General features: G+C 38.0%; 1 protein-coding gene across 2 annotated transcripts; it reads left to right on the forward strand.

The window, feature by feature from the left end:
• The first annotated feature begins 794 nt into the window (after nucleotides 1-794).
• cmah (cytidine monophospho-N-acetylneuraminic acid hydroxylase) lies at nucleotides 795-25,161 on the forward strand. 2 transcript variants are annotated; one of them, XM_067582387.1, is made up of 15 exons: nucleotides 795-909; nucleotides 7,875-8,086; nucleotides 8,172-8,263; nucleotides 10,343-10,452; nucleotides 11,035-11,225; nucleotides 13,540-13,620; nucleotides 13,738-13,804; nucleotides 16,371-16,452; nucleotides 16,541-16,678; nucleotides 17,173-17,308; nucleotides 18,290-18,433; nucleotides 20,270-20,444; nucleotides 22,984-23,100; nucleotides 23,856-23,971; nucleotides 24,306-25,161. In XM_067582387.1, exons 2-15 carry the CDS (start codon nucleotides 7,881-7,883, stop codon nucleotides 24,442-24,444), a joined length of 1,794 nt encoding a protein of 597 aa, XP_067438488.1. In that variant the 5' UTR covers nucleotides 795-909; nucleotides 7,875-7,880; the 3' UTR covers nucleotides 24,445-25,161. The 2 variants fall into 2 exon arrangements, with proteins under 2 accessions (XP_067438488.1, XP_067438487.1); XM_067582386.1 differs by lacking the exon at nucleotides 795-909 and adding an exon at nucleotides 2,518-2,898.
• The last annotated feature ends 1,132 nt before the right edge of the window (nucleotides 25,162-26,293 follow it).

The following is a 26,293-nucleotide window of genomic DNA, read 5'->3' on the forward strand; positions in this document are numbered from 1 at the left end:
CAAGGAACTACATTGGCCTGTCAGTTTTTGAGTCATGTAGTCACAGTATGAGAACGTGGTTTTGAGTTCAGTCAAGCACTTTTGACATATTAAACGTGTACATTTGTGGTAATGACATATATAAACAACAATCTATGTCTACTGATATGACTGCTTTGAAATAGGCATATAAAAGCAAAGAATGTAAAGAGCTGTCAATAACATTATTTCTATCTCTCTCTGTTCTCTTTTGCTTGTTCACACTTTGGCTGGCTGGCTTGTCAGCTAGTTAGTGTTACATAGCCTATCTTGTCTTTTCCTCACTTAGACCTAAAGTTAGCTAATGTTAAGCAGGTAACAAACAAGTAACAACTTGATAGCTCGCTACATTAACCATCATTTGTCACAAATTCATATTGGAGCTTGGTATCTTCACTCTGTAACTACTTACTATTTCACTCTGTATATTATGTTTATCTCGGTAAATAGTGGGCAGCACAGCCAATGGAAATCCCCCCCCCCCCCACACACACACACACCACACACACACATCACAACATGCACACTTTCTGACCTTTGTCAGTTATCCATCAGAACATCAACAAGCTATTGGTAATATTTGCTTGCGTTGCACATCACAACTCGTAGAACTCGAACATGTAAAATACTTTTTACATGTTTGAGGAAAGAAATACATAGAACATAGAGAAACCAAAGCATAGAGGTGTCAAGGCAGTTGCAAACCACAGTTTCCTTCCTCCTTCCTGTAACTTGACATCACATGATGGCAATATATAATGCAGGTGCAAGAGCAGTTTAGAGCCTAACAGTTTTCCATAGGTTCCTGTAACTTGACATCACAAGAACTGCATTTGACACGTCTGTGGATTAACGGCATTTCTCTTGGCACAAAGCAGCACCTTTTTGCTGGTGAGTCTGATGTATTATTATTTTAATTCTCTCTAAAAGAAACATAAAAAATATGTCCAATAGATAGATACTGGTCTCTGTGTACTGTGCATGTAAGGATAAGTGTAACCGCACAGTCAGGGCAGTTCAATGGGTGTATCAGGCACGTTTTTCCGCGTATAATACAGCTAATTTAATTTAGGTTATTTAAGGTTATTTTTGCTGAGGATTTAGCCTACATGCGTTTCTGCGTTGTATGTCATTTTAATTTGAATTTTCTTTGAGTTATGGACTGTTTGATGTATACAAAAGACATTTGAAGACGTCGCCTTTTGATACATATTTTACGAAGCAAAGATGCCACACATTTGTAAATTGAATATCTGGGTTTTGGATTGTTGGTCCGATAAAACAAGCAATTCTAAGACGCCACCTATGTCTCTGGGAACTATTTTATGACATTTTATAGACCGAACAATTAACAGATTAAACGGAAACTGTTTTGACAAATACTTTGATGATGAAAACACCTACAGTTCTATACTAAATTCTTTTATTTTTTTTTTAAATGCCTTAGATTAACAGTTTATCCATCATTTTAGGGTTTCGCTAATATATTCTGCCTTTAGATGACTATTTAGACAGGGTGTTCCTTTTGAAAACGTCCACGATTATCAGAAAGTTGTCAATGTAATCAATCGATAAATGTATTACATGTTTATATTCATTGCAAGTTTTCAGAATCAGAAACACTTTATTGATCCCCGCAGGCACTTAGGAAAGAGGACGCGGAATAGCACGGAGAATGAGGATGTGTGTGTGTGTGTGTGTGTGTGTGTGTGTGTGTGTGTGTGTGTTTGTGTGTGTGTTGATGGGAGAGTCAGAACATAATGTGTGTGTGTGTGTGTGTGTGTGTGTGTGTGTGTGTGTGTGTGTGTGTGTGCGTGCGTGCGCCAGCCAACGCCTTATGTTGCAGACGGCAGATGATTTGCCTGCTTTTGCATTTGAAATTAGCAATTTCCATTATCAATTTTCAGTATAAATAAATGTAGCCTATATCTCATGTCAGCCATATCTCAAGAGAGGCGAACCACAAGACCTCAGAGATGAGCAAAAGCCAGGACATTTGGTTAAAGTGATTAAAAATACAAACCAGTTTTATTTATTTATTTATGCAGTTAGGCCTATTTATTTTACAAAAATGAGGATTACAAAATGTAAAAAGTAAAATACAAAAACTTGAATGCAAAAGTTGAAAAGGAGAAACCCCTCTCTCTCTTGGCTTTCACTACTATATCAAAACATCTTTAGCTTCTTACGTCACAAAATCGATATATGGTTATCCATCAGAACATCAACAAGCTATTGGTAATATTTGCTTGCGTTGCACATCACAACTCGTAGAACTCGAACATGTAAAATACTTTTTACATGTTTGAGGAAAGAAATACATAGAACATAGAGAATAGAAAGCATAGAGGTGTCAAGGCAGTTGCACAACCACAGGTCCCCCCCCCCCCCCCCCCCCCCCCCCCCCCCTTATCTTAACGATAACTGAACTGGTTCTTTAGGTGTCTCCGGGTAGGACAGACGATAGCAATGCATCATAAACGATTATGAAAAATTGACCTTTGCATTTCACACAGTCTCGGCACAACAATTCTATAGGTTACCTATATTGTTTAGCTAACTCCAGACTTCATGTCCACCACTCCCCCCTATCTTTTCCTTAGCATCCCTTAAATAAATACAATAAAAACTCATTAAAATCAATTCCATAACTGTGTCAACAAATGTGTTTTAAGTAGGCTATGGGTTTTCCCTATGGGTGTGACTGAAGGAGGAGAGCGTGCACGCTCTCATCAAGGCAATATATAATGCAGGTGCAAGAGCAGTTTAGAGCCTAACAGTTTTCCATAGGTTCCTGTAACTTGACATCACAAGAACTGCATTTGACACGTCTGTGGATTAACGGCATTTCTCTTGGCACAAAGCAGCACCTTTTTGCAGGTGAGTCTGATGTATTATTATTTTAATTCTCTCGAAAAGAAACATAAAAAATATGTCCAATAGATAGATACTGGTCTCTGTGTACTGTGCATGTAAGGATAAGTGTAACCGCACAGTCAGGGCAGTTCAATGGGTGTATCAGGCACGTTTTTCCGCGTATAATACAGCTAATTTAATTTAGGTTATTTAAGGTAATTAGTGCTGAGGATTTAGCCTAAATGCGTTTCTGTGTTGTATGTCATTTTAATTTGAATTTTCTTTGAGTTATGGACTGTTTGATGTATACAAAAGACATTTGAAGACGTCGCCTTTTGATACATATTTTACGAAGCAAAGATGCCACACATTTGTAAATTGAATATCTGGGTTTTGGATTGTTGGTCCGATAAAACAAGCAATTCTAAGACGCCACCTATGTCTCTGGGAACTATTTTATGACATTTTATAGACCGAACAATTAACAGATTAAACGGAAACTGTTTTGACAAATACTTTGATGATGAAAACACCTACAGTTCTATACTAAATTCTTTTTTCTTTTTTTTAAATGCTTTAGATTAACAGTTTATCCATCATTTTAGGGTTTCGCTAATATATTCTGCCTTTAGATGACTATTTAGACGGGGTGTTCCTTTTGAAAACGTCCACGATTATCAGAAAGTTGTCAATGTAATCAATCGATAAATGTATTACATGTTTATATTCATTGCAAGTTTTCAGAACCAGAAACACTTTATTGATCCCCGCAGGCACTTAGGAAAGAGGAAGCGGAATAGCACGGAGTATGAGGATGTGTGTGTGTGTGTGTGTGTGTGTGTGTGTGTGTGTGTCTGTGTGTTGATGGGAGAGTCAGAACATAATGTGTGTGTGTGTGTGTGTGTGTGTGTGTGTGTGTGTGTGTGTGCGTGCGTGCGTGCGTGCGCCAGCCAACGCCTTATGTTGCAGACGGCAGATGATTTGCCTGCTTTTGCATTTGAAATTGGATTGTCGAACAACATAAAATTCTGTGTTGCTGACTTCTGGATATTGTCTATCACTAACTTTGCGTTGAATAGTTGAATGACTATTACAGCTAATGTTGTATATGTTCATGTTGGGGGAGCTTCTCTGAAACTGTAGCTCCTCAAGCTACAAGCATGATTTTTATTGGAAGTAGTTACAGCAACACTCCACAGCAACTACAGCAAAAAATGAACACTGTCAGAGTTCATGTCAACACTTATGAGTCCACACCACAGAGAGTTAATTTAACTCTTTTTGAAGTGTCGGTTTCTTAACACTGTATTGACGTAATCATTGATTCTTTGTGTAGTTAAAATTTAACACTCCTCAACACTAACCAGTGTTAACTTAGTGTTCCCTAATAGTGTCATTGTTAACTACACAGGTCTTGCCTCCATGTTAACACTGTAAGCTTTAAAGATGGTTATTTTTTAGTTGTTTGTTCTTTTTTTATTAAAACATGCACTACATTAATAGTTTACAAAGCAACAAAGATCATGGTTTGGGATAAAATTAAATAAAAAATAAAATGAAAACGGCTGCAAATGTCCTGACGTCTCGCTAAAAAAAAAAAAAAACCCGGTTTTGTCGGCTGAAACGGGAAGCGGACATTTGTTTCGATGTGGTCTGGAAGCGTGCGCTCTGCTGATTGCCAACTCTCTGCGCCAAGAAACTTGCTATTTTCTTCCACATTTACGCACGGACAGGAAAATCAGTGTTTCGCAGGCGGCCATTATCAGCATATAGGCTATTAATAGGGATGTATATTTTTAAAAAATAGGATGTTCATTTCTTTTGTGCTGCTTACATTATATCATTTTTTTAAATAAAGATCCCAGTACAATGGAGGTGAAGGGGTAATAAACAGACACACACTCACTCTCATGGCGACAGTTTTTCTACTGAGGAAATAATCCCTAACCCACAATACCACACTATCCCCCGAAAAACAGAAACCTGAATCGCATGACTGGTTGACGAAAGCTGGGAACCCAGAATACGAGGGAGACGAGAAGTTACGAGGGCTAAACTAAATTTTTGTGTCGGTCCAGTAGATTGATGCAAAGTGCCGTTTTCAGCTTCCACTTCTCTCCCCTCTGTAAGAATGCTCTTTCTCTTCGTCGACCAATTAGTTATTCTTAAATGTCATTGAATTAATTGAAGAGTGAATGAGCATTAGTTCATGTGGCTCTTTGAAGCTGTATACTGTTATGTTTTGTTTAGACAGTGAGACAGAGGGGAGCACAGAGACACCACAACGCTGTAGCATCGATGTTGTCACACTTACCATGTAGTTGTTATTAATGTTATTCAGTCTTTAAAACAGGTCAGCATTTTTTTTAATTTACAGGTACAGTAGGATCACATTTTCTGTCTTCAGCTGCGCCTCTGATGATTACGGCTGCTGCGCGCTTCTGCTGCCAGCTGTATCTTTCTACATAGAGTTTGGTTTTGATAATGGCCATCAATAATACCATGCTTCATATTATTTAATTATAAAATTAATTTCTATTAAATTCAGTCATAAAACGGTTAAGAAGCGTGTGCTTAATTGTTAAAAATAAATAAATGATATGTGAGGTGAAAGCGGCTTTCTTACTGATGGGCATGGCTGTCTGTTTCTGCTGAGAGCCGCGCGCGTCACGCGGAGAAAATAGTTGAGACCCGGAATCTCTAGATGACGCGCTGCAGCAGCCACGACTTAGACGCGCGTCTCACGCGGGCTGTGTGGCCGCATTCACACTGAAATGGCCGCAGCCGAGCCGCACTACCCCCATTCAAATGAATAGGACGACTGGCGTTTTCGCCGCACCGCCTGACAACACCATAATCTGTTAACATGGGCGCCGAAATGATGCAAGAGGTTCCGCGACGCACATGCGCTGCTGACGCAGGCTGTGTGTCCCAGCTGTAAATTAAAAAAAAAATGCTGCATCCAAATACTGCCAGGTACTTGGTGTTTCTCTTACTTTCTACAAAGACTGAAGAACACCAAAAACACAGGTAATTTTAGGGTACATTAAAAGATGACTTTTGTGCTTATATATTTACTGCCACGTCTGGCTATCACAAAATGTGTCAGATAGAAAAAAACTTTCCTGCTGTATCAATACATGACGACATGAGGAACACATGAGGAAATAAATGAGGTGAAAACAATGATTAAACTAAAGAAGGAAATAGCTGCTGCCAGCAGCAGGATCAGAACCTTGGAGAGGTTTAATTAATGATAAAATTTTTGAACAATATCAGTCAGTCACAAACATTTTTGAGAATACAATGATTAGGTTTCCATATTTTCAACAATTGAAACCCTGCTGATTTGACCGGTTACTCCATGACTGAACAAAAGGATTTTAAAGAAACCAAAGCTGTAATTTAAAAAAATAAACCTTTTCAAAAAGCAAACGAAAATACATTCGCAACAAATTAATGAACAGGATCTTAAACTGGTGGTCTGGGGCCACGGGAGGGTTCAGGAGCAGCAGGGGCCAGTGTGCTCGTTATGGATCGTGCGCTTTCACTTTGCGCACGAGCAGATCCGTTTCCTCTGCAGAGAAGCGCTCCTTCTTACTACCTGGCAAATGCGCCATAATAATAGCAATCCGCCAAGGTGCAAGCGCACCTGGCTCTTAAAGATAATGGGAGATGTCACTGTGATTGGTTTATTGCATGTTACACCGAAAACACACTCATGATTAATGAGGAAACTATGGACAACCCCTGTGAACCATGCACCTGGTGCATCAACCATTAAAATTAAAATAGCAAAAGTGGATTTGGACACACCCTAAATGCACTTGTGCCATGCGCTTCAGACCGTGTGATTTAGATCCTTAAAATAGGGCCTTGTAACAATAAAATGCACATTTCTCACTAGAAATATTATCAAAACGCATTTCAATGCTGTAACTATCTTAAAATATTGCATTTTCCACTGAGTATAAAAGGAATGGCAGCCATTTTGTTTATTTGCACAGACAGAAACTTGACAGTCACAAGTCGTGGATGCAGGTCAATAGAAAAGAATAAGAAGAAAGAGAAGAAGAAAATAACTTGTCAAACATTGATCAAATCTAAAGACTATGCAGGGATTGTGGTCTTCAGAAATGGGACAAAATATGATTTACATTAACATTTATCATTTATCATAAATGTTACTGTATCTCTAAAGCATATGACCTTGGTCAGACTTTTTGCTAATCTTAGCATTGTCATGTGAAATACTGGATACTTTTCTTCAGGTCTGAAATACTTCAAATGAAATGATCTGAGAAGGGAAAATCTCTCTTGTATTGAACTGCTTAAACCTCATAGACATGCAGCCTGTGATAAGGGGTCTCAAGTAGACATTGCTTCACATAAAGGGATCAAAAGTAAAGAAAATTGAAAAGCACTTTTCTAATGGACTAGCAGACATTTTGCAGTGTGTCAAGGTAAGAATCCCGTGGTTACGGTGAGGTCAGTTATCAATCAGCCACCTCAAGGCAGCAGAGGTTTGGGACAAGAAAAAATTAGAAGGTTAAGGTCAAATAGGGGAGAAGCTACCTGTTCTTTTGTCATATGTTCTTGTTTCAGATGTACTTATATAATTTAATCGTGCCAAAGTGAATGACTTGTTGGTATTAGTAGGGCAGAGTTGTGCATTGTAAAAAGAGTAGGTGCACTAAGCTGTAGCTTCAGACTTCACCTTTTGGGTATTCCTGCTTGTATTGTTTTCTGCTGTTTTGTTGGGAGTGATTGCTCTTTTTTGTTTATTTTTCTTTTCCTTTATCCCAAATTGTTTATTCAAAAAATACATTTCAATTTTGTTTTATAAACTGAAGTTCTCTAGAATTTTTTTTATTGATCAATTGATTTATTGATTTATCTTGCTTTTTTACTAGCAAAAACATCCCTGAGAGGATGGTTATGTACTAACTTAAAATTTTTACCTCCACTTAAAATTAGTTTTTTATTGATCTTATGTTTAGGTGAAAATGACATCTCAGATAGCAAAGGTGCTGCTATCGCTGGACGCCGAAGCAGTCAGCTCACTCAAAGAGGGCCTGAATTTCAAGAAAAACGGGGAGGATGGTAAATGTTACATCATATACAAGAGCAATGATGGCCTTAAAGCGTGCAAAAACCAATGCAGACATCAAGGAGGGTTATTCATCAAAGACATTGAAGACCTGAATGGCAGGTAAGACCTGACAAACCAAATACCAGGCATACCATACCATGTCAAGACGTGTTTATTACAGCTGACATTTATTCTGTTCCCACAGTGTTGTTAAATGCACTAAACACAATTGGAAGTTAAATGTGTCAACAATGAAATATGTGAACCCACCAGACAGCTTCTTGCAGGATGAGCTTGGTAAGTTGACCGCTGAAGTATTTTCCAAGGTGAGGTTTAATAACTGTAAGAAAAAGGAGAACAAAAGAATTTAAATGGTTAGTAGCCTGAGGTTAAACTAGCACTTGTCCGCTTGTCAGCTTAATAACAATGTTCAATAACAGGTGTTCTGTGACAAGGTGGCAATACTCCTCATATTCTCCCCTAGTCCTCAGTATTTGTAACTATGTTTTTCTGATGATCCGCATAGAGTGAGACACACAAAGAAGCATAAGTTGAATACGGCTTTATTTCGGGCCGGGGTTCTGTCACATGCAAGTACAATGAACAACAAGCCAACTTGAGCTGGGATCTTTTATGCCTTGCCATAACCTCAACACATGTTTTCCATTATCAGTAGACTTTTCCTTGGAATGATGAGTTATGATATGGACCTGGTTATGTTTAGACACTGGCAGCACTTGGTTAAGGTTACAGAAAAATCAGGGTCTTGGTTTAATTATCTGTTCTAATGTAAGCTACAAACGTTAGCATGTTCAGCTAACTAGATTATTAGCTATAGTAGTAACATAAACAGAGCTTTACTCTGAAAACCAAGAAGCATCATTGGCTGACTACATAAGTTTGTGGGTTACTGGTTACATAGAGAAAGCTGCCTTTAGGAGTAGAGCATCTGCTGTGTACTGTTTACCCACCACATGAGAGCTGGTCTTGGATGCTAATCTCTAAATAATCTAATTAGAAACATCCTCTCCTTTTCTTGCTCATCTTTCACTCAGAATTGCTTGATTTCTACTTCCATCCCCTTCATTACATTAACAGTTACATGATTGAAAACAGTATCACAGTTTAGCTACCAAGATTCTTGGATACAGAATAATATTTAGCAAGCTACTGTTATCAGCCAGTTACCCAGTTTGCAGCTGGAATAGCGTATTGCCCATTAACTTGTGTCAACATCAAGAACTCAAGATAGATGTAACCAACCACAATAATAACTTCAACTGAAAATAGGTTTTACATATTTATTTCTCAATGAGTTATGATATGGACCTGGTTATGTTTAGACACTGGCAGCACTTGGTTAAGGTTACGGAAAAATCAGGGTCTTGGTTTAATTATCTGTTCTAATGTAAGCTACAAACGTTAGCATGTTCAGCTAACTAGATTATTAGCTATAGTAGTAACATAAACAGAGCTTTACTCTGAAAACCAAGAAGCATCATTGGCTGACTACATAAGTTTGTGGGTTACTGGTTACATAGAGAAAGCTGCCTTTAGGAGTAGAGCATCTGCTGTGTACTGTTTACCCACCACATGAGAGCTGGTCTTGGATGCTAATCTCTAAATAATCTAATTAGAAACATCCTCTCCTTTTCTTGCTCATCTTTCACTCAGAATTGCTTGATTTCTACTTCCATCCCCTTCATTACATTAACAGTTACATGATTGAAAACAGTATCACAGTTTAGCTACCAAGATTCTTGGATACAGAATAATATTTAGCAAGCTACTGTTATCAGCCAGTTACCCAGTTTGCAGCTGGAATAGCGTATTGCCCATTAACTTGTGTCAACATCAAGAACTCAAGATAGATGTAACCAACCACAATAATAACTTCAACTTCAACTGAAAATAGGTTTTACATATTTATTTCTCAATAAAATTAATTAGGTATAACTAAATAAGCAACAATTAATGGTAAAGTTCAGAAAAACATCCTTAAGTATTATTTATTAAGAGTTAAAACTCCAAAACACAACTAATCTGCCAACTTTGAGAGTTGGTCAGAAAGCTGGAATGAAAACCTAGACCACTGTGTTTTTGATTGAGAAGTATGTTCTAGTGGAGCTTTAGCTTTTAAAAACTGTTTCATATGATTTTTATTTAAATGTTTTTCTTGGAGTATTTCCCTCCCACTGACAGACTGAAGAGTGTGCATTGATTGCACACTGTTGATTAATTCTGTACAAAAATTCTGTGAGCATGTAAAACTCTACACAAGTGGGACTGTGACTCAAAAACATTCAGAACAATGTACCTGACTTGTGCCAATCCAGTTAAGCATGTAGAGTATGCTACTGTATGTCACACACACAGAAGTAGAGAAGACGAATGATGGGGGGATTCAGTTGGTCGAGTTGAGCCCCGTAGACCCCTGGCTGGCTGACCCTCGGGAGCCACTGGAATTGCAGGAAGGCGAAGTCAAAGTATGTATCCTGCTATGCACAAAGTCCACTCTTTACACCCTGAAAAAGAACAGAGCATGCACCATACGAATGTGCATTAATATCAAGTTAGTCTTAAATAAAAATCTATGAGAATACAGGATTTGAAAAAGTTAAAGTTTAAATAGACACTTTTTAATAGTCTTGTTGAGACATTTAACTTAAATACACAAACATCTATTGTAATTGTGCACTACGCATTGCTATTACATTACGTTTTTCTAAATATAAAGGAATTGTATAAAATTACATAATTTCCTTACTAATTAAATGTTTATTTGTCCCTATTGCAGAGTGACAACACAATAGTTATACATTATACTTTATACTATTTTACATTTTGTGTTCTAAATGTTATTGCTTGGCAGGTCTTCTCTATAACAAATCCACATCCACATTAGAAATGATGATTTTCTGCATCCTCCTTCTATGACTCTCTTAGACAGTGGCCACCCTGTTTTTACAGCTTATTAATGTTGTCAGACCAGTCTATTGTGACAAAATCACATCATCCAGGCAGTGCTCGACATCCGGCAACTGTAAAATTGTGAACTTCTCTCCCAGGTGACGTACTTAACCCACGCCTGCATGGAGCTGCAGCTCGGACAGAAGCGGTTCATGTTCGACCCATGGTTGAAGGGTCCTGCATTTGCCAGAGGCTGGTGGCTTCTCCATGAGCCTCCAGCAGACTCCCTGGACAGGCTCTGTGCAGCGGATCTCATCTACATCAGCCACATGCACTCGGACCACCTCAGGTAAACTCTGTCAATGGTAGGCTGTGGCTAAATTGATACTGACACCTTTAATAGTATCATGTCATCCACATCACAGCACCAAAGAATCCCTGCAACAAATCATAGCATAATGAGTCGTATCTGACTGTGGTCAGGTATTGCAAAAACAGTTGACACCTGACTAAAAAACAAACCTGCAGCATTTGCAGCCTCATAGCTTCCTGACGTTTGCCAAGCAGAGTGAAGTGAGCCAAGACTCGACAATACTACCAAGCTCAGTGAACTGAAGCAGCAAGGTTCCTGCCATTTTAGCAGAGAAAAGGCAATATAACACAACCCAAGCTGCTGACAGCATGGCCAGAAAAACACTGGCATCATCCTTGAGAGCCCCTTGGTGATGTATGTTTCAATTGAAGTGCTTGTTGGATCATCAAACAGTCTGGAACCCACTTTCCCCCACACCTTTCTGACATCGGAATTCAACCCTGTCTCCTAGAAATTATATTTATATACAACTGAACTGAAACGGCAAATATATAGGAAACATAATGTTGTGTCAACATAATATAAAAAGTTGTTAATTAACATATCTGGCAAGTTGCAAAGTTGTTGATACTGAACATATCAGCGAAATGTTACCTTAACCTGAAGGCTGCTTTTGTTGTCTAATCTGAACCCCACACTGTACTCAGGATGCAAACCACAATCCCTGGTGTCAGAGTCCTCCCTTTGTACACTTGCCACCTGTTGCAACCGCCTTCCTTTGAGTTCCGTGGGATATGTAAATACAAGGCTTCATGCGAAAGAAAGTTGGCTCTGAACACAATCCAGGGAATGATAACATTTGTTCAAATTAGTAGTATATAAACGTAATTTCTAGGAGACGGGGTTGTGGAATTGTAGGGGGCAGTGTCCGACAATATTTGTAACTTCCCACCTTAAAATGAATCCTAAACTTGATGGGAAGCCAATGTAAAGATGATAAGATGGGTGTGATGTGAGTCGTCCTGCTGGACCTGGTCAGCAGCGTTTTGGACCATTTGTAGACAGTCCAGGGACGACTTGCTGAGGCAGGTGAAAATGGAATTGCAGTAGTCTAGCCAGGATAATATAAAGGCATGAATAGTCATCTCTAGCTAAGGTTGTGATACAACAGCTGAAGAAAGTGACCCAGTACACTGAGCAACCACGGAAGTTATGCTATCTGAAGCAATGATAATGACCTCAGTCTTATCTGTGTTTAGTTGTGAAATGGTGTTAGCCATCCAGTCCTTTATGGCAGTCAGACAACTGTGCAAAACGGTTCATCAGGTACATAGGTAGTGCTAGTAGATCAGCCTACATTTTTACACCATAATAAATTAAATGACAATGCACAAAAATGGTATTCCTGTGGGGTTTTTTTCTTTTGTGACTCTTGAAACATGATATGCCCACTAACAGTACATATGTGTTGTGTATATTTACATGTGGATACATCTATTAATGGCCATGATGGGCCAAGTAGGCACAAGAGACACATATAGTGTAAAATGCAAACTCAAAGGTTTCATTTAGCCTCCATATACAGTAAAACCAGTTTAGCAGAATGTTGATGGGCAACAGCACAGCTGTACATTTCTATTCCTCTGAGAAAACAGGTCAGGTCAAAGATTACGTATACTAAAAGGGTGACATTAAAAAGGTCAAACAGACAAATAGCTCTTTACTTTAACAATTTTGGGACAATGAAAGCCTTATACTCCAGAGTATAAGAGGAATAACCTGTCACTGATAGCACTGTAACCTTATGTGAGAGGCACCTGCCTGAGGCACCACTAAGAACTACCACACCCCATCCAAGCCCACAGTTTACCGTTTTGTCGCATATGTCATCAGTTTGGCAGTGTCTTTGTGTGGTAAATGTTTAAACCTTTATAGCTGTCCTCAGTGTTTTATATATATATATATATATATATATTATATTGTCTACAATGCTTTACCTATTATGTCTTTTTTATATTTATATTTATCTGTTATATGTCTTCATCCTGCATTTTTATAACTTAAGAGACACAGACATTTAGACACACCTGTAATTGTGTGTGATAAGACGTATTAAAGTTTATAGACATTCAGTTATTGTGACTTTATGGCTTCTAACATGACTGATTTCCCATCTGTAACCAGATAATGCACCTGCCCAACCCAACCTTTTTAATTCTTCTGGTCATGGTGGAGAAATGTAATTTATTTTGAATTTAAGATTAACTGACAAAGGTGTTGACATTTAGACACTTTTTAATAGAATGTATAATGTCATTTAGGGGTCTGACTTGTCCTGTATCCTTTCCAGTTTTCCCACACTGAAAGTCTTGTCCGAGAGGAGGCCAGATGCCCCCATTTATGTTGGTGACACATCCAGACCAGTCTTTTGGTTAGTCCAGTCATGGAGCTCAATTTGGGCCATTACGCTTATTACTTAAAACTGAAAGAGTTCATGTTTTAAAGTAACCTTTATTCACATCTCCTTCTCTCTGTCTTAATGCAACAGGTATTTGGAGCAAAGCCAAGTCAAGCTGACCAATATCAACATTGTTCCTTTCGGTGTCTGGCAAAACGTAAGCCACTGCTGCTTATAATGGGTCAAAGGGCAAACAGGAAAAAACATAAAAAATGACATTGGAGGCCAAAAAACCAAAATGAAAATAGCAATACATAAAATGTTTAATAAAAATACCATAAAACAATAAAAACAATAGCAATAAAAACCAACAGGGGAAAAAATTCTATAAATAGCAAAGATCTACATTTTAAAGTGGACAAGGTTCGATTACTCCAAAGTAAAAATCAGAATAAAAAGACAGGTCTTTGGTTTATTTTTAAAAATCTGAAGGGAGTTTACTACTTGTGGGAAGCAAGATTTCTTGTGGGAAACATTAGGAACTTATAAAACAAAGAAGATTACAGATCTGAGACCTCTGGTTGGAACATAAAATGAAAGGCAATCACTGATATAGGAAGGTGCAAGATTATGTAAGGCTTTATGAACAAGCAGAAGGACTTTAAAATCACCAGTGCAATGTTGTGAGCAGTGGAATAATGTCATCTTTTTCTTTGTATTGGTCAAAACCTGCCTGCATTGTTCTGAATTGACTGTAAAAGAGTTTTTAGGTAGCCCAGTAAAAGGAGACTTGCAGTAATTCAATTTAGTTGTTAATGAATCACATTACTAGTAATCTAGGCGATTAATAATAAAACCATCTATCAGCATACTTTTAAGTTAAAAATTGTCTTATTCTGGCAATGTTCCATGATCTAAGCAAATACAGTTGAGGTCACAGTCTAAAATCGCTTCCTTTAACTTTAACTTTAAACTTTAACTGCAATCTCTGTCTTTCTACATTTAATCCTACAACTAGGATCACTCAGTATATTTGCGTACACTTAAGTAGCCAGGTTACTCAAAGAAACCAGGTTGTGCAAGTTTGCATGCAGTGTAGTAACCTCCTACCGCCAACCTTATTTTGGAAGTGTGGCTTACTGATTTTAACTATTAGTGATAGAAGATGCCTCATTGTGGAGGTCTGTGTGTCTGTGTCGAAGCAGCCTTACAGCACAATGAGAGGAGAGGACAGGCTCACAGTGCAACTGTGTCTGAATTTAACAAATACTCAAATGTTCAGCAGTGGAAAAGGACTTATTTAGACTTCTACAGGCACCTTTTTAGTTTCAGTTTTAGTCAGACTTTGGCTGAAATTATTTTAAATATAAGAACCCATCGCGCCATGTAATGATCTCTCCTTTTATCCAGACACTAAGCGCAGTGGGTTACCATCTGCAGTTTTTTGTCATGCACATAAAAAGCCGATTAGAAACATATTATGCATATACATGACAGAGAAATCTGCATTCTCCAGGAGAAATTAGATTTCTCAAATCCCCTACCCCGATTACAAAAACCACGTTTCTCATTTACATGACAGTTAAGAAATCAGTTTACTAAAGATGGGCAACTGTAACGCGGTTTTTATCTATTTTCTGCTTATTTAAAAAGTTCCTCATCCAAATATTAATATCTCATGCAGGTAAAAAGAGCATTAAAAGAACTGGGGTTGTCTGGCAAAACAGAGATATACAGTCTTGTGTCATCTTTGTAACAATGATATTTGACATTATGCTGACTAATAATGTTGGCCAGAGGGAACATGTGCTGTATAAAGAAAATAGAATTATGCTTCCTTGAGGAACACCATAATCAACATCAAATGACTGATACAAAATCACCAAAACTAACAAAAAAAAATTCTTGTATGTAAATATGTATGTATGTAAGTTGTAGGGGTGTGCCCAAATATCAATAGATTATTCGGCAAAGCACAAATAGTGGGTTTTATATGAATATTTGTTTCATACAAGTATTTAAAGAATTATTTGTTGGGGGTGTTCCCCAGAGATAAAGCTGAGCTACTGACACATGCAAAGTGCTCCCAACGGACTCTCCATAATCTGTTGTTCCCTTCTCCTTTCCACAAAGTTAGAAGTGCAAAGCAATAATTGCCTTTGAAGTTCCTCCCTACACATTACATGGTGTGTTGTCTCTGTGTTATGGGTGTATAAATAGGTAGAGGTCTGTCTGTATTGAGGCAACAAGTAAAGTTTTAGCTCAGTAGTCAGCGCAGTCGTCTATGATCTGGGAGACTCTAGTTCAAGACCCGATGTGGTGACCTCCTTTGTAAGGTAGTTTATTCATGAACACTTATTGTAACACTTTAATTTTCTAAAATTAAAAGTGTCATAAAAACAAAAACAGGATTTTAAGCCTCTTTCCACTTTTATTCAAATACAAATACAGATACAAATAATTTTGCTGCCTCAACAAATACAGATACAAATACAAATACTGGGCTCTCTGCACATCCCTAGTAAGTTGTAAGTAAGAGCGAAACCAGTCAGGAGCTACACTAGAGAGACCTACCCATTTCTCAAGTCCATTGATTAAAATGCCATGATTAAATGGAGGGTTCAAATCTGACAGAACAAGGACAGCCACATAAAAATACTTATTTCTCAAAGGGCATTTTAATATAAACTGCTATAATGGGATACAAAGGAATAAAACTATGGTGAAAATAACACTATTGTAAATAAGTCATTAGCCACACACTGTCTCTTGATCTCCAACAGATTGACCAACACCTCAGATTCATGATCTTGATGGATGGTGTACATCCTGAAATGGACACCTGCATCATTGTTGAGTATAAAGGTGCATGCTTTTTAATGATTTTCATACTGTAGATATCATCACTAGACTTACAGAGTAAAAATACAAGCATGATTGATTTTGATTTCAGGTCACATGATCCTGAATACTGTGGACTGCACCAGGCCAAATGGAGGCAGACTACCACAGAATGTGGACTTGATGATGAGTGACTTTGCCGGAGGCGCATCTGGATTCCCCATGACCTTCTATGGAGGGAAATACAGTGGTGAGGCTCACTTCAGTAGTTCACACTTTCACCTCATTGCATGCCACAGTGTGGTTACTTTTGAATCATCAAGATACAACATGATTTAACCACAAAACAGTGATTTAAACTAGATGGTTTAGTGTATCCATTTTGGTCCAAAAGGGTCCTTGAGTGTCATCAATTTTTCTCTGTGGAGCTTTTACCAATTTCGTGCTTGAATAATACCCTCTTAAATGTTTTAATTTGTCCACTTATTATACTTACTTGAATACTGTACTTCTACCTCTACTCCATTGCACTTATCTGAAAGCTATAGTTATTAGTTACTTTATAGATTTAATTTTATATACAAAATGAATGTCCTCTTTTGAGTTTTAATGTAGACAGGGAAGCTTTGAACTGCACTTGAAATGCAATCAAAATTGTCCAGCGAAATGTGTGTTCCATGGTCAGGTATATTTGGTGTATATCACACTGCTGACATAAGGATGATACTGTTAATCTTTATCCAGATTCCTGGAAGGCAGAGTTTATCAAGAATGAAAGAAAGAAGCTGCTGAACTACAAAGCTCTGCTGGTGAAATCCTTGCAGCCAAGGATCTACTGCCCGTTTGCTGGCTATTTTGTGGAGGCTCATCCATCAGACAGGTAGAGTTGTACGGAGAAGGTTGGTCTGGATTTGTGAAATATTGTGGTTGATTAATAAATTACAACCACGGGAAAATGGGTTTGAATGGCCTTTATTTCCCCTTATCTCACAGTTGACACAGCTGATGTGTTAAGCTCTATTTCAGATTTAGTTAATAGATCATTTGTAATTGATCTTGTTAAATGAATCTTTAAAATAGCTAATGAGAATGATGCACTGTAACTGCTAAACAGCAATTACGTGTACAAATCTGGCTCAGTGGTACTCTATGGAATCAAATAATGGTCATAAATATTTTGAGCTTGTGAAATGGTTTGTGAATGTGTAATAAAGTTTTGTAGCTGTAGAAATATATTGTGCATGAGTAATTAAAATTTGTGCATTTTTTCAACAGTGAGGTTTTACAAAGTCTGAGAGATGGACACACAAATTTCCTACCTGTGTGTGTGACACTGAAGTTACAACCACAAACTACAAGTTACGAGTATGAATTTTGACCCTGTTTTTAAATGTGAATCTGAGGGGGATGAACACAACGGAACCATCAGCCCTTTGATTGGACACATTGACTCTACGTTTGACCAATCGGATTCACATGTAAAACCAGGGTCAGAATTCATACTCGTAACTTGCAGTTTGTAGTTGTAACTTCAGTTTCGAACACATAGGTAAGAAATTTGTGTGTCCACCTTTCAGACTTTGTGAAACCTCACTTTTGAAAAAATGCACAAATTTTAATTACACATACACAAAATCTTTCTATAGCTGCAAAAACATTTTACACATGTGCAAATTATATCTGTGTGCACAAAACTTTTTCACACATGTACAAAATATTTCTACAGCTGCAAAACTTAATTACACATTCACAAACCATTTCACAAGCTCAAAATATTTATGACCATTATTTGATTGCATAGTATTCTTGGGTCCTGTTTTGTCTGAGTCTCTATTGTGTGTTTGTGTATTTTTGTGTAAAGATACATCAAGGACACAAATGTTAAAAACAGTGCAGAAGGCCTCAACGCGCTCATCAATAAGACTGCACCAGATATCAAGACATGGACGCCCAAGCCAGGCGCTGTGCTGGATCTCGGCCTTGCTTTGAGAGACCCTGCCAACAGGTTGACAACACATCAAGCTTTGAGTGTGTGAATGTGTGCATGTGCGTATGTGTGTTTTATCCCAGGTCTAGCTGTGAGAAAGGAAAAAGACTGTTCACACATTCAGTACATCATCATCATTGCATTCCCAGATCTCAGCAATTGACTGTTTTCTAAACCCCTCCCCCAAACAACGATTGTCCAATTGTAGGTCAGTAACTCCGAACGGCAAGCCTGTTAAGCTATGAACTTTTTCCACATGTTGAAGCAATGTGCGTGGGGTTCTAATGTAAACAACTCTTGGTAAGAGTTTGTAGAGTGGCATCTTTTAAATAGCCTTTCCAAAACCAAACCACAACAGCAAAAGTGTGAAAAACGCATTAACCAGTTTTTGCCATTTCTATTGTAAGCTGCAAACATTAGCATGTCCAGCTAACTAGCTTACTACGTACAGTGCAGCAGTAATGTCCACATAGTGTTATTTACAAGGCCAAGGACTACATCATTGACCCTTTTACATTGTTCTAATTTTAAATGACAGTCAGCTGGGGACAGCATTTTCAACCAACTCACAGAGTTGGCACTGAGTAGCTAGCTAGCTACAGCTGAAAATCTGTGCCGTACCAGAATGGAGAGCTTGACAGGCGTATCAACAGCTAACGAATTAACTTGGTGAATACAATGTTACTATGGACCTTTTTCACAGCAGATGTTTTAACTTGTCATAGTAGGAAAAGTACAGAAAACTAATAACATTAACGATGGCTCCATTCCATGAAGTGTCCCAGTAAGTCATTCAAGTGAACCAGCATGCACAATAGCAGGGGCCTGCAACTAGCTAATCTAAATGGAATGCAGTTGTTATTCATGTTATATCTAACATAACATCTGTTTTTTCGCTGTTTTGACAAATCAAAATGTCTGCTGGTGCCGGCTCCCAATGGCAGGGGGAGGCGGATTTGCTAGTTCAGATCTGTGGCAGCAGTAAATGGAGGGACAAGTAAAAAATATAATAATGGAAACAATTCCCACAACAACAAAGGGGAAAAAGGGGGCTGATACATGACCCCGCCAGCATCTCATCTAAAAAACCACCCCCTCCATTCAATCTTGCTACAACCTCACCCTACAGCGTTGTCTGTAGTGGCGCTTCACAATCACCACAGTCTCACAACATATGAGACAAACTGGTTTTGAACTGCCCATGGAAATTATTTCCTGCGTTTTACACACATAACTACAGTAATTGGGCTCTGAGCACTTCCAAAATGTGAATGGCCTACACTCAACCAGGTACCTGAACGCTTCCTGTGTAGTCACTTGCTGCTGATCAGCTAAATGTGCTGTTAATGCTATGCTTTCTGTCTAGAGACTGGCTAAGAGTGTCCATTCTTGATTAGAAGCTCTGTTTTTGCTGTCTGCTTTTCTCTTTTTAGGGCACTTTTCTCTGACTTGTGTCACACCTCGTCTCTGGTGTCTGCCTGACATGCTAGAGGCAGTCAGCAGAGCCCTGAAGCTCCACCCTGCCCCTGCACAGGGGTGGAGCGGCTCGCTGATTGCTGGTTTATTCAAAGTTTATTAATATCAAACGTATCACGTGTCCAAATTGAAACAAATTCGACACTGTGCTTCCTTGGATCCCTGACCATACACCCACCAAGTGTGGAGTTGATCGGATATGTGAAGGACATACAGACACAAACACTTGTTGTGTTTATATAAAAAACAATACACAAAACAATTTTAAAAAATGTCTGCTGTGAAAAAGGCCTACTATCTGCTATGAATACCTGCAAGTTCCAAGTTTAATCTTATTTTAATGTGAATTTTATTTCCTTACTACACTGCCAAACATAGTGAGGCCATTACCAATCCACCAGCCCATGCAAAAATCTACAAGGACAGTTGGGATTTCGACTTGTATGTGGATGAACTGAACAGTGCCATCAACTCTGAGATATTTAAACATCAAAGCTGGATCCAGTTTTATTACAACTGGGCAGGCTTTCAAAACTACAACCTTGTTGTGCGGGTAAATATACTTAATATGCAGGATCCTATCTATTCTTCTGCATTATCTATTATGGCTCATCCTTTGCATTAACTTTCCTTAGTGAAGTGCTATGATAATACATTCTTCTTCTGCTTTCTTCTAATTAAGAGTTGTAGTATGGAGGTGTGCTATAATCACCACATACCCAGCTTTATTGCAGTTGGAGACCTTTGTTGCATGTCATCATTCTCTCCCCTCATTTCCTGTCACCTCTCTTCTTTCTGCTGTCAAAATAGGTTACCTAGTGTAGTTTGGTAAAAAATGTAACAATGCCATGCAATTTTAACCCTTTCATGCATAGTGGTCACTACAGTGGACAGCTATTCAAAAGCCGTTTTCTTATATATGCATCGGTTTTAATGGTAGAGTTGCACATCAGCCAACACAGTGGACTCTAGTGTGTCATCCCATACACTGCCATCCATTGGCCAGCCTTTGTAAGTGCAACACAAATTTCTCAAAACCATAGATTGTAAAAGCTCAAAACCAAGACGGCCGCCTGCTGGCCGGAAATGCTCGACAACTCAGGAATATCTTGCCAATCCTTCTATAGTAATAGACCTTTGCAAGTAAATAAAATTTTGTAACATCAAGTAACAACTAAGGAGTAATACAATTGTTAAAATTTCCAAGTATTGATTTTATGTTGGGAGAAAATGACAATTAATCATCTGTCCACTAAATTGGACAAACTCCTTGAAAAATGCGTGTTTAAAAAAATGAAGTTCAATTTTTTTTTCATGCCTAAAGAGGAATAAAAATACTTAGGAAAAAAATCCTGACTGAGGTTATCATAATTCATGCATGAAAGGGTTAAAGGGTCACTTCATCAAAATTACAATAATTAAATAACATATGGAAAAACTCAATAACAACTTGTCTATCAAGAAACAATGTCCTGGTTAGTGTGGATAATCCACAGACCTTAATGTGAGCAGTTTCTGACAGGTTTAACCACTAGGGTTGAGTCATAAATTAGGTTTTGTTTTGTGAATTGGGTGAACTGGCACTTTAAAACGTTAGGTACAGTTAACCACAACAGATAATAATAATAATATAATCCTCTGTTTAAATAATGCTTCACATACGTAAAATATACATATCTGAGCCCACATTTATCAAAGTGCTAAAAGTGAAAATTTGGAATTAAGTGAAAGATTAAAGTAAAAATCTTTCACCTTTACACCCAATTGCAAATATATAATATATATATATAATATATATAATATATAAATATATACAATATATATATATCAAACATCGTCTGTCTTATTCTTAAATTTAAGAGAGCTCCAGAGGAGACCTTAGGTGACTTCAGTTCAGTGACAGAGATGAGCACATACCTACTGAGATATGTTTTGGAGTGATTGTACAGTATGTCTGTGAGGTGTTCTCAAACCTACATTGTTTAGTACAGTTGAACCAGACTCTGGTTTGGTTTCCCCTTTGGTACGATTTGTTTGGGTGGATCACGACACAGCAATCATACTTGGGTGTGGACTGAAACACAGAGACTCTTTTTTCAAACCTATAGTTTGTTTGCTCTCGTCCAAATCAGTAAATGAGTAAGTAAACTTGGTTCAGTGTCTTTTCACATAGAAAAATAGTCAAATAGTCAAAATGCATTAATAGAATGTTCAGTCCATTCATTGGTCAGATGTGGCTGAGTGGCAGGAGCAAAAAAATAAATGCAGGAAGCTCCTATCCGACCAAATATCAAGAAGGCAATGTGTTTTGTTGTTAGTCCAGGTTGGACCTTGATCCATTCTCTGGCCAGCTGTTAGCAGATGTTGATTTTGCTCATCTGCATTCCTGTATGCAAAATGCACCTGGTTACGGGTGTCATTTAGCTCAAACTTGCAGAGTGCATCTTGTAGTCAAGTCAGATCAAGGTTGGATCACATTCCCACTACAAACAAACTGCTCCAAAATTTGTTTGTGGCCAGATTGAGACCACTTCCTCTAAAGGGTCTATGTGTGGTTCTTTTAGTCCGCACCAGAGTACGATTACTGTGTTCAGATCTGCCCAAACAAATCGTACCAAGCAGAGAGAACTAAACTAAACAACGGAGGTTTGAAAGCACCCCTTGATGAAGTGAACCAATTCTGGACCAGTTCTTTTTTGATATTAAAGCTTGAGACAACTGAGTAACTTCGAATGGATTAAAACGCAATTGACTATATCGGGGTGCCCAGGAGGAAGTAGCTGCCTATTTTGCTCATGTTACAGCAGAATTTCTGCACTCAGCTCAACAGAAAATGAAAGGATAGATGTTGATCATGTCATGCAAACTTGAGATTTTAAAAGCTAGCGCTCTGCTCTGTTTTCTTGTTTTGTCTTTGTCTTTCCTTTTCTTCTCCTTCCTTGTTTCTTTCAAAAGCTTCAGTCTGCTCCGTTGGGTATCAAGCTTACTATGAACTGGTCTGTCGGCTGACACTTTTTCTTCTCTGTTGCCAACTTGTTCTGAGTGGATGTATTCTTTGATGAAATGCAAATGTCCAAACATGTATATTCAAGGTCATTGAGACAGATGACAACTTTGAACCCCTCACTGATGGCTGCGACTACTTGGTGGACTTCTTGGATCTGTCGTTCCCCACCAAGAGGCCTGACAGAGAGCACTCCTACATAGAGGTGAGTCACTGTGGAGTACCTGGCAAATGTTACACAACAGCAGATAAAGCTGTTTGAAATATTTAGATTTTACTACATAGAAATCATGTATTAAAAGATACAAACACACGACAAACCACAAATGGAAGTTCAACTGTTAAGTTCCAAACATGACTTGTAGTTTCAGGTGGTGGTTTGGCTCTAAAAGTCTGTCTGTTTTTACTGGAAAATTTTGTGCTATCTGCTCAGATATCTATCAGATGACACCTTACCAAGCGAAAATGATACTATGAGAGCACTGAAGGGGAACCAAAACAAGTTGCAGCCACGCAGCTAAACAATGAGCTGAGACTTGCAATAAACGCATGTAAACCTGAAGAGAGATGCAGGCAATAATTATCTATAGGTTCATCACTACAAGCGATGCTTCTCATATTGCAGTAATTTGATACATTGTTATAAAAAATATTGATTATATTTGAAAATATTGCTTTCTTGCCGATAGTTGAGATGAGAAAATGTTAAGCAGGTGGCTGAGCTGACAGTGGATCAAGTATCAAAGACTGATCAAAGACTGATCAAAGACTGATTGCATTGTAAAACAGGGTGTTTCAGTGAATCACAACTTGTTTTCATACAATCATCCATGCTTTCCAATGAAGACTCACTGGCTGGGGTAAGAATGAAAATGATGATATGTAAAGAATCTCATGCACCGTCTAGCTTCTTTCTTTCACAAAGCAGTAACCTGATATTTCTTGGTTTCCCCCTTTAAGATTAAAAATAGGATTGGAGTGATGAGGTACTTGGTGCTGCACGGCCGTCTGTGGGATGACCTATACATCGGCTTCCAGAACCGCATAAGCCGAGACCCGGACATCTACCACCACAAGTACACACACTTTAACATCTCATATGTCAAAACCAGGTCATATGTAATGAAATATACACTCAGCGAGCACTTTACTAGGAACACTTGCAATCTAATGCAAGCCAATACAACAGTTCTGCCATAAATTCTACTTTTAGGAAGCTTATACATTTTCAGCATTTCTTGACATTGTCAGAAAGGTGATAATTCTACTTTATGTTTCTGACTGAGGTCGTAGTGGGTGGTGGTGTATTGGAAGACATTACATTGAAAAGTGTTCCTAATATTTTGTCCACCCTATTAACATGCATGAGAGTCAATGTCCTAAAACTCGATCTGCCCTGTCGGTCTCCAGGTTCTGGAACCACTTCCAGATAGAGTTACCAGTTCACAAGCCAGACTGGGACCAGTTTCTGCAGCAGGTGCCTCCCATCCAGGAGCCTGACACACCACAGGATGAGCCAGAGGAAGTGGGCCGCTGTACAGTGGCATGAGTTTGGATTGTTGGTTTATGAAGATCAAGTAACTGGTTGTGATTGATGGTTTTAATTTGCATCTACTATCACACCAGCAGGTCATGCCAACTTGTCTGGTTTGCTGCTTTATTTTAACTAGATTGCACAAAACACGTGAAGAGTGACAGATGGAAGAGATGAAAGACACATGAGATAAGAAAACCAGTCCCTCAAGACTCTCTGTCTTTAAAGGACCATGCCAGTTATTTTTCATGTTTCAGCTTATAAATTAACTACAAACTGGCCTCCATTAATGTCTATATGGTATAAAAATCAGTTTACAGACTCTTGAGACTGGCTTGAGTTATGTAATCTATCATATTGAACATCGGGTCTGTATCAGTTTGTTCCTAATGACTTCATATCATTGTTTTCTGTTTCTGTTTTCATTAGTGCTTTTAAAAAATACCAATGTATTGGGGTCCTGAGGGACCACAGTCAAAAGCACCCCATTGCACCTATGCAGTTTTACTAGCTGGAACTATTTATTGAGGTTATGTTTGCCCTGGTTCCTAATTTAAAGTATCACACACTATCAGGGGGGTCAGGGCACTCTGTCAAGTTATTTTGAAGGCTTTGTGGAAAGATTGTACTTGGGATAAAAGTAGTGATTTGTATTAAAGAAAGTCTGTTTTTTTCAGGTGACATTAATTACATAACTAATAATGTTTTGAGATTAAATAAGTTAAGATTTTGTTATGATTGTTGTTTCTTACAGTAGTTTATTCTTGGGATCACCAGGGGCCCCAGTTAGTAGTCCTTGTATGTTAAATATGTTGGTAGGATGAGGGTTAAAGCAAGACTATGTAATTTTTAAAATATAAATAAAAAAACTTTCTCCAACAAATGAAAAGTTGTATTCATAGCAATAAAACTCACCCTTTATTAGTTCAAAACAACTCCACTGCATCATCTCACAACAGTAATGTAATAATGAGAACAAATTGCTGTTTGGAACAGAAGAAAAACCCCAAAAGTGGATTAATTAAAGCAATACAGTTATATTGCATCAATGGTGCATTAATTGTTACTTGATCATTTATCATTAAAATTAAAGGAATGTGATGTTAAATAGAAATCATAGTGATAAAGGCATTTGTGGTGTTCCTTGTGGAGCAGCACTTAACGTGAAATCCCTTGATGCTCTCAAGCAGCTTGGTGAAAACTTGTGAGTGTGTGACCCCAAAGTCTGAATTTTGTGTGTTGGTCCAGTGACCTAATGGAAAGTCAGTACAGTGCTTTTACAGATCACATCACTGTAAACTGCTCCTGTTATTTATTTATTTCAGATTTAGATTGTTTTGAGATTCCATGACATTCCATTCCAAGACTAAAACTTTGTTTGCACTGAGGCAGAAACATTCAAAGGCAATCTTTGATTAGAATTTAAAAAGCAAAAAAAATGAATATGACTCTGTTTCAAAAATATATTCCTAAAGCTGTGTCCTATCTCAATAACTGAGTATGTGGTATATCACACTGGAAAAATGACAGAATTACTCAAAACAGTCAGTGTGCAGACTAAATAACTACATTTCTGAGTATGCTGTTGATATACAGTTGTACACGATCACCCCGCAATACTAGGAAAACTAAAAATAACAAATCTTTGTGGAAACATTTTACGCTCTTTTTATGGGGTTTAACAGTGATATCACAAAAACAATCAAACTTCAGAACGGTAATAAAGGATTGAAGTTATAGCACTGATCAGAGGATACACAGGGCATTACAATAGAACTTTTTCATAGCGGATATTCTAACTTGCCGTTGCAAGAAAAGCACAGGTGTAACTACTGACATGACAGCAATGATGTCACTGTTCCAT

This window comes from Thunnus thynnus, chromosome 23 (assembly GCF_963924715.1).
Source record: "Thunnus thynnus chromosome 23, fThuThy2.1, whole genome shotgun sequence".
NCBI lineage: Eukaryota > Metazoa > Chordata > Actinopteri > Scombriformes > Scombridae > Thunnus > Thunnus thynnus.